This window comes from Podarcis muralis, chromosome 11, assembly GCF_964188315.1.
Source record: "Podarcis muralis chromosome 11, rPodMur119.hap1.1, whole genome shotgun sequence".
NCBI lineage: Eukaryota > Metazoa > Chordata > Lepidosauria > Squamata > Lacertidae > Podarcis > Podarcis muralis.
In genome coordinates, this window is record NC_135665.1 from 13,155,385 (window position 1) to 13,168,165 (window position 12,781).

Below are 12,781 nucleotides of genomic sequence, written 5' to 3' on the forward strand. Positions count from 1 at the left end.
ACACAAGGAAGCCTACTACAAAAGTAACAGAATTTGAACCAAAGTAACAGTAAAATGGGACGCGGGTGGCGCTGTGGGTAAAAGCCTCAGCGCCTAGGGCTTGCCCATCGAAAGGTCGGCGGTTCGAATCCCCGCGGCGGGGTGCGCTCCCGTTGTTCGGTCCCAGCGCCTGCCAACCTAGCAGTTCGAAAGCACCCCTGGGTGCAAGTAGATAAACAGGGACCGCTTACTAGCGGGAAGGTAAACGGCGTTTCCGTGTGCGGCTCTGGCTCGCCAGAGCAGCGATGTCACGCTGGCCACGTGACCCGGAAGTGTCTCCGGACAGCGCTGGCCCCCGGCCTCTTGAGTGAGATGGGCGCACAACCCTAGAGTCTGTCAAGACTGGCCTGTACGGGCAGGGATACCTTTACCTTTAACAGTAAAATATGGAACAAACATATCAGAATTCAAAGACATTCTAAACAATGGACACTAGCTAAGATGTAGCTTTTTTCCTTTAAGATGTTAGCTATGCTTATAATGAGAAAAACTTAGTATTCTTTTCTGGAATGTAATTATATATTTCAGGTGCTACATGCTTCTAACTTATGAGTTCACTACAAAAAATTTTCCTTCCAGTAGCACCTTAAAGACCAACTAAGTTAGTTCTTGGTATGAGCTTTCGTGTGCATGCACATTTCTTCAGATATCTGTGTATCTGAAGAAGTGTGCATGCACACGAAAGCTCATACCAAGAACTAACTTAGTTGGTCTTTAAGGTGCTACTGGAAGGAATTTTTTTTGTTTTGACTATGGCAGACCAACACGGCTACCCATCTGCAACTGGAATTATGAGTTCACTGAATACAAACTTTTAACTTGGCAGTTGTATCGAAACTACACACAAGAGGCCTGAAATCTAGGGCACATTTATCAAGCACATTTTGCAGCACAAGGAAACAAAAACTTTTTACATTTTAATCTTAGCCACCCAGAGCATGAATGCTCATTTTGTCATTAGTTATCAAATTGCTTCCATACATCCGACTAAGCGCTGTTAACACCTTGCCCAGAGTGAAATGTTTTTTTTAAAAAAGTAGGATCAGCTTTCCTGCAAACAACTGAAAGCTTCCTAAATAGGATTAATCTGACAAGTTTGTCAATCTTCCATTCTTCCCCTACTGCCACATTTCTGTGCTTTCCGCAAAAGACAATATCGTGGAATCCCAGCATTTGTGACATAACTACTGCTTTAAAAAAAACACACACAAAAACCATGCCCTGGGAAGAACTATTTTTAGTGGAAGTCTTAACTGCTTCTTTGACCCAAACTTAAGATTCTTTCATTATCAATTTAACTGTAAAACAAAGGAGATGGATTTTTGTAACTAGTGAAATGGTTTCACATTAAAGCCTGCAATGCAAAATTCATTACAAACTGAATGAATGACAATCTAAGTGGCATTACTCATGGTGTTAGTTATCCAATAGCCATATTTATTCAGGAATAAGTTCCAAAAATTTCAGTGCAACTTAACTCTCAGATGTGCATAGGACTGCTCAGTTGTAATCCGACAGGTTGGGGCCAGACTTAGTTATGCTCAGAATAGACCCCTTGAAATTATTGGTGTTTTGTTGCTGCTTTAAAGCATGTTCTATTACAATCTATTTAACCCTAAAAAAGACAAGCCGTATTTTAATTCAATGTCATTTACTTGTCTACATTTATTTGAATAAACTGCTGGATCCCAGGAACATTGGCTCAGAATGTTAACAGGACTTACTTCAGAGTAGCCAAGCATAGGATTGCATTGTTCGCCTCCACCATGTACCCACAGAAATCAAGCCACATACTGCAGTACAGTCATACCCTGGTAGTCCAACGGAATCCATTCTGGAAGTCCGTTCAACTTCCAAAAACGTTCAGAAACCAAGGCGGGGCTTCTGATTGGCTGCAGGAGCTTCCTGCACTCAATCAGAAGCCGCGTCGGATGTTCAGGTTCCAAAGAACATTCGCAAATCGGAACACTCACTTCTGGGTTTATGGCGTTCAGCAGCCAAAACGTTCGAGTCACAAGGCGTTCTAGAACCAAGGTATGACTGTACATATGGGAATGATCATGTGATCTGATGGGCACCCAGTGGGAAGGGGGGGTAACTATTAGGTTTGAAAGGACTATGCCAGGGGTCAGCAATCTTTTTCAGCAGGGGGCCAGTCCACTGTCCCTCAGACCTTGTGGGGGGCCAGACTATATTTTGAAGAAAAAAATGAACGAATTCCTATGCCCCACAAATAACCCAGAGATGCATTTTAAATAAAAGCACACATTCTACTCGTGTAAAAACATGCTGATTCCCGGACTGTCCGTGGGCCAGATTTGAAGGCGATTGGGCTGGATCTGGCCCCCGGGCCTTAGTTTGCCCACCCATGGACTATGCAATCAATGAAAGAAACTGGACGCACACATTCATGTGATATTTACACGCATATGTGAGACTATACCATAGAGAAGCAGCTCCCATGTGACTTGGTGAGTATGACTGAAGGAGGTCTTACAGCTAAAATGAATTAAAGAGTGCTTCCAGATGAATGATTACTGTGATACCAGTGCTCTTCAGTCATGCAAGTTGTATTTTGCAGTGTCTTTTTTGGGGGGGCGGGGACATTGTTGGCATCAAAATGTCACTCAGCATGTATTTTCCCTATTTAATCCAGATTTACCCTATCCACGGAAAATGGGATAAGTTAAAAAGAAGCCATACTGCTGCTCATGACTGATTTGCAATATCAGTACAATCTGTTTCCAATATTAAGCCCCCATCTGAAGCATAAGATCAGAACTTTATACTGCAATTTTAAATAGGTAAACCCTGTTAAGAGTGAAGGGAACACTGTTTCTGAGTGAACAATGCTAAATATTAGTCTGAAATGCACCCCATTTTCTCCCTAATGTTTCCAATTAACTTTCTTCTTCTTCTTCTTCTTTTTTTGCAATTAAGGCACGAAGGTACAAGTTACACTCCTATGGATCAAGAGGAAGGCTTACGTCTCCACTTATTTAGGGTAAAGCCCCAAATAAAGATGAAACAGTAAATTTCCATGACTTAATTAGCTGTATAGCTCCAGATCATACCATCTTCTGGACCATTACAGTGGTACCTCGGGTTACAGACGCTTCAGGTTACAGACTCCGCTAACTCAGAAATAGTACCTCGGGTTAAGAACTTTGCTTCAGGATGAGAACAGAAATCGTGCTCCGGGGGCACAGCGGCAGCCGGAGGCCCCATTAGCTAAAGTGGTACCTCAGGTTAAGAACAGTTTCAGGTTAAGAACGGACCTCCAGAACAAATTAAGTTCTTAACCCGAGGTACCACTGTTATTACGAAACCATGGTGCATGTGTAATACAAACTCTTCTCCACCGCCATGCAAATAGCCTATCATGTTTGCTGAAACCTCCACAAGAGCGCCTGATTATGTGGAGGCTCAGTTTGTGAAATTAGGCCCCACAAAAATAGGGAAAGAGAAATCAAGCAAGCGAGTCCCTGTGCAATTGGGGCACATCTACGGACGCCCTGTCTAACATGGGAGAGTTTTGCATGTGGTCAACAAGAGTGGCTAGCACAGCACCAACCCGTCCCTGTTGAAGTATAAACTGTGTTAAGTCCCACAGCTGGTAAGGCAAACTTCTTGCACTGAAATTCTGAGAGGCCAGTCCCAGCAAGAGTCATTTTGTCAAAGTAAACCACAAACATATGTGGATATTTTCTACGCTACTCAATAGGCTGGCACTCTTTGTCCCTTTGAAGTACAAACTTCCAACACATCCCACGAAGAGACTATACCCCGAAGAGAGCAAACAAACAAAAAAGTCTCTATCTGAAACTGTGTGCAACATGTTGTTGTTTTTTAAGAAAGTCAAATCATTCCACAGTAAATAAGGTGCGACCACTACCTGGAAACAGCAATTTAGAATCTCACACTGAGAACGTTTTTTGCAGATGGAAGAGACATGGGATTCTTTATTAAAAAAAATTAAAAAAGCACTTCTGGGGAAAAGACTTGAAAGCTGACCCCTAACTTTGCTGATTTCTCAATCAAAATATTTCCAGTATTTTGCAAAAACGGCATTCCCCCGTCATTTTTTTTTTTTAAGGAAAAAGAAGAACAAGTATTTATTCATAATAGCACAAAGGTCAGTCAAGTTATCGGAGCAAAAGTAACTCTTGTTAAAAAGAACAGGGCTCCATTATGACACCGAGTGAAGGGAGCTGCCTGAAATCTGTCAGAGGAGGAAGGAGAACCTCTTGCGGTGAGAAACAAGGGGCGGGAGACTTTTTGGAGCTTTCAGGGCTGGCCCCCTAAAACAGATCCAGCTGTTGAAAGGAAATGGGGTTGGGGTGGGAGGTTATATCTCACTTTGTGCCTGGAACTTCCAGCAAACAAGAGCAGCCAGCCATCCTCATTCCAGCAGCTCCCAAGTCTTTTTAAAGAGCATGAATACATAATTTCTGTCATATTTTCAGCCATTTCTCAGTCCTGGGGGTATTTCAGTCTGGGAATGATAAAGGTGCCTCCCCAACAGAGACAAAAGCCCACAGGAGGGAGGGGGGAGAGTCCAGGGTACTTGCGACTTGTGTATATATATATAGCTCTTGTTGATTTTGCAACCTTGCCCTGAGTCCTTCAAGGCAGCCATAAGGTTTTCCCCTTAAAAAAGCCAGAAATGTTATCTCCTGCCCTATGCTAAAGTAACAAATGGTGAGACCCTGGGACCCTGGAGCTGAATAACAGGAAATCTAGGCATCTGTCACCTCCTGGGGGGAGGTAAATGGATTAGCGGGTTCAACAAAAGGAAGAGAAAAGTTCTTTTAAACATGCAACTGATTAACAGGCCCTCTCTAATCTGCAGTTTGGGCCTGTTATTTTTCTATTGGGGATGGGATCCCTTTTCAGGGCAATCAAAGTTAATGCATTTTTTTAAAAAAATAAAACCAAACAAATGGAAGCTCCACTGGCTACCTGCCAAATTACCCTGCGGCCAAGTGATTAAGCATGATTCAAAGGTGTGAGGAATGACTTTGTATTATCTCTCTGCCATTGCTGGGCAAATCTAGCCAAAGTTAAAAGTGCAAAGGAGCCACACACACACAAAAAATTACTTGGAAAGAGGATGATTGGCCATAGAATTATTTTGCCCCAGGATCAAAGCCTCAGTCTAACCTAAGTCTTAACAGCGCCTGGGGTGGAGGGGATAAAACGCAAGGCTGAGAAGAAAGCGCCACAAATCCACAGCTGGACATAAAATGCAAGATCAGGCAATTGCTTTTGCAAGGACTGTTAAGTCTTCCACCAGTCTCATATTCACTCTGCACACTCCGGGCTCCTCCCTCTCCGAAGAGCTCCCATAAATCTTGCTGCTGTTAAGGCAGGGAGAAAGAGAGATGCCGGACGAGCTGGCAAGCATTCAACAGCAGCAGCCAGCCAGTGTGCAAGGTCAGATGTTAATAGGGCCGCTTGAATTCAGGCTCTCCAAACAATCGCAAGGCTTGTTGAACCGAATCCTAATGTTTCCTGATCGCCCGGGCTCCCCCCGCTCTGTGATCCTCTCTGCTCTTTCTGGGTTAGGTCAGTCAGGTAACACACAGGAAATGGCACTCTCCGAAAGCACAAAAAGCACTCGTGGGAAGGGGGGGGGGAGAGAAGGGCAAAACTCCAAAACAACAACACCACACTATCCCCACTGCAAGAGGATGGTGGTGGACTTTCTGCCCATTGCGCCAAGCAAGAGGCAGGCACTCCGCTCCCCAAACATTTTGTCTGCCCTCTCCCAAAACCCCACTGAAAAAATAATGTGGAATTAAAAGGAGGGAAATCCCCTTTATTTCCTCATCTCCTGTCCCGATTCCTCACTCCACAAGGTGAAAACTTCACGTCTCCTACAGAGGCGGGGGCGGGGGGGCGCGCGCGTAATGCTGGATGGAGCCGCGCAACTCTGACCAAACTTTCCAAACCACCATTACGCATCATGATGCTCACCTTCCCCATCCCATCTTCTCTCCCTCTCGGTGGGGAATACTGCGATGTTTTTATTTTGCACAATAAAGTATAAGAGGTAGGGGGTGGGGGTGGGATGGAGAGAGAGGAGGGCAGGATGGCGCTGCTGGGCTTTTGCAGATGAAAGGGTTTGGCAGGGCAACTCCCAACACGAGTGCACGGACGTAAATGTTCAATGGTGCTTCAGGAGAGCAGCAGCCCCCAATGGACTCTGCAGGGCGCCTTTCTGCGCGCCAAGTACAATACAGCCCGAGATTCGACGGCGATCCTTCGCGTAACCCAACGAGACGGACTGTTCCGCCTCAAGATGCGCGGATCCTGGGAAGTGAGCCGCTCCGCGCGCTTTCCTTCCGAGTAAGCATTACAAACGGCACCGCTCCAAAAGTCCTACATAGGTAACTTACTTCCGAGTAAGCACACAAAGGGCGCAGCTTCAAAAGTCCTACCTAGGTAACTTACTTCCGAGTAAGCATACTCAAAAGTTCTACCTAGATAAACTATTTTCTAGGGGGCGCGTTGGCAAGTTTCCTAGGCTCCCTCGTCCTCCCCCCTCCCCCGAAGGCTGCCGTTGTACCCGAGGTGAAAAGGCATCAAGCAGGACTACTCGAGAGTAACCGGTTGGCCCCTCGACGGCGCTGCCACGGATTCCCATCGGGCTACTCCCGAGTTAAAAAAAATAAATAAAATCGCCTTTTTACTCCTCCTGCACGCCTTTGCCTAGACAGCAACTGGTTTTCGACGCCTCTTGGGGCGAAGTCTACATAGGGCTACTCGAGAGTAATCCTCCCAGCCGAGGGAGTCCAGAGAGCTCTCCCTTCCAAGACATAAATGGGGCTGCTTGGGAGCGGCGCGCACCCTCGACGGCATCCCGCGGCACGGGTCTACTCGAGAGCAAGTCGAGGGTCGGCCGACGAGGAAACGGGAGAGCCGTCGGGGCGACTCCGGAGTAAGACCGGCGGTGGTGCTGCTGCTGCAGCCCGAGAGCCGCCGTCGGGGCGCTTCCAGCCTTACCTGCCGCGTCGAGGAAGAGGACGAAGGCGGACGCCGCCAGCACGGCTACGAAGGTGGCGCTGGCTGCCCCCATGCTGGCGCCGGCCAAGAGAGAAGGACGAAGGGGCCGCCGCCGCCGCACAAAGAGCCCTTTGTGGCCGCCCTCGCCTCTTCGGCTGGCGAAGGTGGCGGACGCTGCTGGCGGCGCTTCCCGAGGATGCTGCCTTCTTGCGGGCTCCCTGGACGTCGAGCGACGGAGAAGTTGCTGCTGCTGCCGCCTCCTCTCCGCCTCCTCCTCCCGCGAGCGGACGCTGCCCGAGGGGAGGAACGCGGCGGCGGCGGCGCCGACGACTGAGTCCGCCTGCTGGGAGCGCGCCTCCCTTCGCCCGCCGGCCAGCCCAGTCAGCCCAGCCAGCCGCTGCTCCTCGCGCGCACGGAGCGAGCGCACGGCAGCCCCCAAGGGAAGGCGAGGGGCGGGGAAGGCGCGCCCCCGACGCCGCTATCGCAATCCCTCGCGCCGAGCGAGCGGAGAAGCAGGGGGCGCGCCGCCGCGAGGCGTGAGGGAAAGGGTGGCCTGGTTCGGGCAGGGGCGCGCGCATCTGGGGGAGAACGAATGGAGATCGGGAAGCACAGAGTTGTAGAACTGGAAGGGACCTTCGTGGGTCATTTGTCCAACCGAACCTTTTGCCCAGCATGGGACTCGAACCCAGGACTCTTCGATTAAGTCTCATTCTTAAAGTTGCCATATTTCAGAAAGGATGAGGACTGCCGTATTTTTAAAAGTTGTAGGGTTGCCTAATTTCATCATTACAGTGGTACCTCGGGTTACATACGCTTCAGGTTACATACGCCTCAGGTTACACACTAAGCCAGAAATAGTGCTTCAGGTTAAGAACTTTGCTTCAGGATGAGAACAGAAATCGCGCAGCAGTGGTGCGGTGGCAGCGGGAGGCCCCATTAGCTAAAGTGGTGCTTCAGGTTAAGAACAGTTTCAGGTTAAGTACGGACCTCCGGAACGAATTAAGTACTTAACCCGAGGTACCACTGTATTATTTTGGAAGACCACAAAATGGTTGAGCTTTTTTATTTTCTTTTTCTTTTAGGAAAAACGTACATTAAAATTTTGGACAAAGCGCTGCCTTTTGGGAAATTCCCACACATTCCCCACATCAATTCCATCTTTCAAATTGACCTTTGAAGTATGGTAGCCCTGGTCATGCTCTACTTCCTGAGCTGTCTGCTCAATGGTAGCCATCTTCAGATATCCCAAGGGCTCTGGAGGGTAGGACTCGAACCAAAAGGCTTCAAGTTACACAAGAAAGGAGATTCGAACTCTAAACAGGAAGAACTTTCTGGCAGTAAGAGCTGTTCAGCAGTGGAACGGTCTCCCTCAGGAGATGGTGGACTCTCCTTCCTCAGAGGTTTTTAAGCAAAGGTTGGGTGGCCATCTGTCATGGATGCTTTAGCTGAGTTTCCTGCATTCCAGGATCAATCCCTGCTGGCTGGGAAAGGCTCCTGGAGGACACCCCATCAAACCACAGCCAGCCAGTGTCATGGTTCATGCCTCAGGCTAAGCCAAACCATGGTTTACCGTGGCTGGCTGGCACCCAGACATGACAGCGCAACCACTCTGCTCATCCCCCTTTGCTCTGCTGCTTAGTGTTGAGCTAAGTCGTGACTGGACTTAGCCACACCTCCCAACCCAGGTTTGTGGTTTAGACCAGGGTTTTCCAAACTTGGGTCGCCAGCTGTTTTTGGACTACAATTCCCATCATCCCTGACCACTGGTCCTGTTACCTAGGGATGATGGGAGTTGTAGTCCCAAAACAGCTGGAGGGCCAAGTTTGCCTATGCCTGCACTAGGGAGTTCATATCCTTATCATCAAAAGACTACAAATTCCTACCAACTGTCTTCATTCTGTCTGACATATGTATGTGGCCACTGACTTATTCTTATCTCCATGCCATGTGCAAAAGGGGTTTGAGCTGTGAGTGGTTTAGAGGGCCCAATCCACATACCGCCAGCAACTTGTGCAAATTCAGCCATGTGGCAAAGATAGTGATGTTAAATTCTCGAGAATAATCTTTTCGAGAATATTCTCGAGAATATATGTTATAGGATAAGTCAAAAAATACAATTGGCATGTTAAGGTTTGATACAAGTAAATTCAGTAATAGGCTATCTTGTGCTTCTAATAGCTCTAATACTTAATAACTGTTTTGGTGACTAAAACACAGCTTGATAAACAAAAACTATATGCATATATAAAAAAAGAAGCCATTAACATTAAATATATTATCATTATATGATAATATATTTCAGTTTGACAATCTGGTAAATGGAACCTTGTTCTATTGAATGGCACTGCAAAAAACAGTTACTGTCACTAAATAAAATTATAGAAAGTTAACTGTTTAAATCAAGGCCACCTCACATGCTGTTACACATAATTGTATAGGCCAAGGTACTTTAAGTGCATGAAACATGAAAGCTACTTTCTGTAAAAAACACACATACTGTATGGCCAAGGGTATAGAATTGCTAAGAATAAGGTCACACCAAAATAGGAAAAAAGGCTATTACATATAGTTGAAATACATACAAACTCCAATTAAATGAATAACATTTTAAAAACTAAAAAAAAAAATAAAAAATTCTGTAGCTCACATTTCAGAACTGCATGTAACTGGATCAGAAAAATCATTATTCATTACTTACACTGGCAATATCACAGCTTGACTTACTATTTACCATACTAGATTTTTTAAATGTGGGTTGTAAAACTGGTTCTTACATTAGAATTTACAGTTTGCAGAGAATATTCTCCAGAGAATATTCCCACCTCACATCACTAGGCAAAGAATTAGAAAGTGGGCAGGATTCTGGGGGAAACGACTTTGGCAATCTCACCTGCCAACCAACCCAATACACAATTTTGGCTTCAGGCGCGATCCCTGGAATATAACCCCCCCATGTAAATTGTGGACTTTGCTGTACAGTGTAATGGGCCCAGAATATCCTCTTGGCACCCTTCAGAGGCCTACGAGTTCCCTACCACAAATTAAAAGTCTATTAAGAGCTAACTAATCTGCATTAAATCTTAGGCCATCCTTTATCTGAAGTGATTTTCATGTCTCTCCTCCAGGGCTGTTCCAGTAAAAGGACTGTTTGCATGTTTATATCCCTGGAAACTTGCTCCACAGCAGGAGAGGCATGTAGGAAGTATTCCTCCATGCGAAAAATCTCCTGTGTCTTTTCTCATGGGACCAGTTTCTTCAGTTTGACTAGTTCTGGTCAGCACAGACGAGGAGGGAGTGAATTTTTAATTTCCTGGGAAATGGAGCTTCAGCCAACCTTGAGTGGGAGATTTACTGCAGGCAAGCCAGACCTTCCCTTACTTGTTAAAAAAGAGAATTCCTGACTTAAGATTCTTTTTTTGCAGTGAAGAAAGCAGGGGTCGACCTCAACTGAGTGATCCTTCTCCGTGCCCTCTAACCCATGACTCCTTTAGATCCTATTCTGTTTTTCGTCTGGGGTCATGAAAGAGGGGCATTTCTTGCTCAGAAATAACTTGCTGCTTACTCTATAAAGGTAAAGGTAAAGGGACCCCTGACCATTAGGTCCAGTTGTGGCCGACTCTGGGGTTGCGGTGCTCATCTGGCTTTATTGGCCGAGGGAGCTGGCGTACAGCTTCCGGGTCATGTGGCCAGCATGACTAAGCCGCTTCTGGCGAACCAGAGCAGCGCACGGAAATGCCATTTCGCTTCCTGCCAGAGTGGTACCTATTTATCTACTTGCACTTTGACGTGCTTTCGAACTGCTAGGTTGGCAGGAGCAGGGACCGAGCAACGGGAGCTCACCCCGTCGTGGGGATTCGAACCGCTGACCTTCTGATCAGCAAGTCCTAGGCTCTGTGGTTTAAAACCACAGCACCACCCGCGTCCCACTTACTCTATATTCATCCACATTTAAAGAACATGGCTTCACCCAAAGAATCCTGGGAGCTGTCATTTAACCCTGCCACAGCTACAATTCCCAATACCCTTAGCGGCGGTATCAAAATTCTTAGCAGCAGTATCGGAAGTCATGTACTTTAAATGTGGAAAGTTACCGTATGGGCCAGTGGAGGCTCCCCTATAGGGCAAAGTGAGGCACAGCCCTCCCAAGATTCTGATTCACCAAAAAAAACCTCCAGAAAGCATTATTCTTGGCCGAAGTCTTTCTCTGGCTTTTCAAAGCCAAAGTTCAGTCTCTCTCTTGTCACCCAGAGTTACAAGGTGTGACCCGAAAGTTCAGTGAATGGTCCCAGAAATCGGACAGTGAGAAATATTTGAACATACATCCCTTGCAGACCTTCAAAGTAGGCCCTCTCGGATATAATTCACCATTGACAACGTTCGTAGAACTGTTGGAAACTTTTGGATAAATCCTCTTTTCGCACAGCTTCCAGTTCCCTCGTCACAGTAGCTTGGGCATGTGAAATGTTGGGAAATCTGTGCCCTTTCAGTGCAGATTTCAGTTTTCAGATTTCAGGTGGGGCCAGATTTCTGGAGTAACCTCAGTAACGATCGTGGTTCAAATTGCCATGACAGGGTGAGCTCCCGTTGCTCGGTCCCTGCTCCTGCCAACCTAGCAGTTTGAAAGCACGCCAAAAAGTGCAAGTAGATAAATAGGTACCGCTCTGGCAGGAAGGTAAACGGCGTTTCCGTTGCACCAGAAGCGGCTTAGTCATGCTGCCCACATGACCCAGAAAAACTGTCTGCAGACAAACACCGGCTCCCTCAGCCTGTAAAGTGAGAAGAGCGTGCAACCCCAGAGTCGTCTGTGACTGGACTTAACTGTCAGGGGTCCTTTACCGTTTTTATGCAATTCTTCAGCCACAATTCGGATGGACAAATACTGATCCCGCATCAATAACTCACAAACTCTGTCGACATCTGCCGCCTTTCTGCTCATTGACGGTCTTCCAGACCAAGGGTCATCTTAGATGGTTTGCCGCCCTTCACGGAGAGGCTTAAACCACTCATACACTGTCTTTTGTGTTAGAGCTTCATCTCAGTACACAATTTGTGAGCATTTCGTGGGTTTCCGAAGCTGACTGTATTTTCGAATATTTTTCGCTGCCCAATTTCTGTGACCATTCACTGAACTTTCCAGTCATACTTTGTATTATTAATACATTTACTCAGAGTCAGTATAGTGTAGTGGTTAGTGTGTTGGACTAGGACCCGGGAGACCAGGGTTATTAGGTTCTTGTTGTTTTTATTTTGATTATATAGGGCCTTCTCGGTAATGGTGCCCACCCTGTGGAACGCCCTCCCTTCAGATGTGAAGGAAATAAGCAGTTATCCTATCTTTAAAAGACATCTGAAGGCAGTCCTGTTTAGGGAAGTTTTTAATATTTAATGCTGTATTGTTTTTAACACTCAATTGGGAGCCGTCCAGAGTGGCTGGGGAAACTCAGCCAGATGGGCAGGGTATAAATAAAATTATTATTATTATTCCCCAGTCATCCATGACCCTCTTTATGTGACCTTGGGTCAGTCACTGTCTCAGCATAATCCACCTTACAGGGTTGTTGTGAGGGAGAACTATATATACCACTGGCAGATGGATGTGGTCCCACTAGCGCAAGCTTCCTCAACCTCGGCCCTCCAGCTGTTTTTGGCCTATAACTCCCATGATCCCTAGCTAGCAGGACCAGTGGTCAGGGATGATGGGAATTGTAGTCTCAAAACATCTGGAGGGCCGAGA

At 46.6% G+C, this 12,781-nt stretch overlaps 1 protein-coding gene across 1 annotated transcript in view; it reads right to left on the reverse strand.

Annotated features, from left to right (window-relative positions):
* ROR2 (receptor tyrosine kinase like orphan receptor 2) overlaps nt 1-7,431 on the reverse strand; it is a 160,444-nt gene extending 153,013 nt beyond the window's left edge. The window contains exon 1 of the mRNA XM_028749204.2: nt 7,048-7,431. Within this exon, the coding sequence (XP_028605037.2) occupies nt 7,048-7,120 (73 nt within the window). The 5' untranslated portion in view covers nt 7,121-7,431. The remainder of the gene's footprint in view (nt 1-7,047) is intronic.
* Between the last annotated feature and the right edge of the window lie 5,350 nt (nt 7,432-12,781).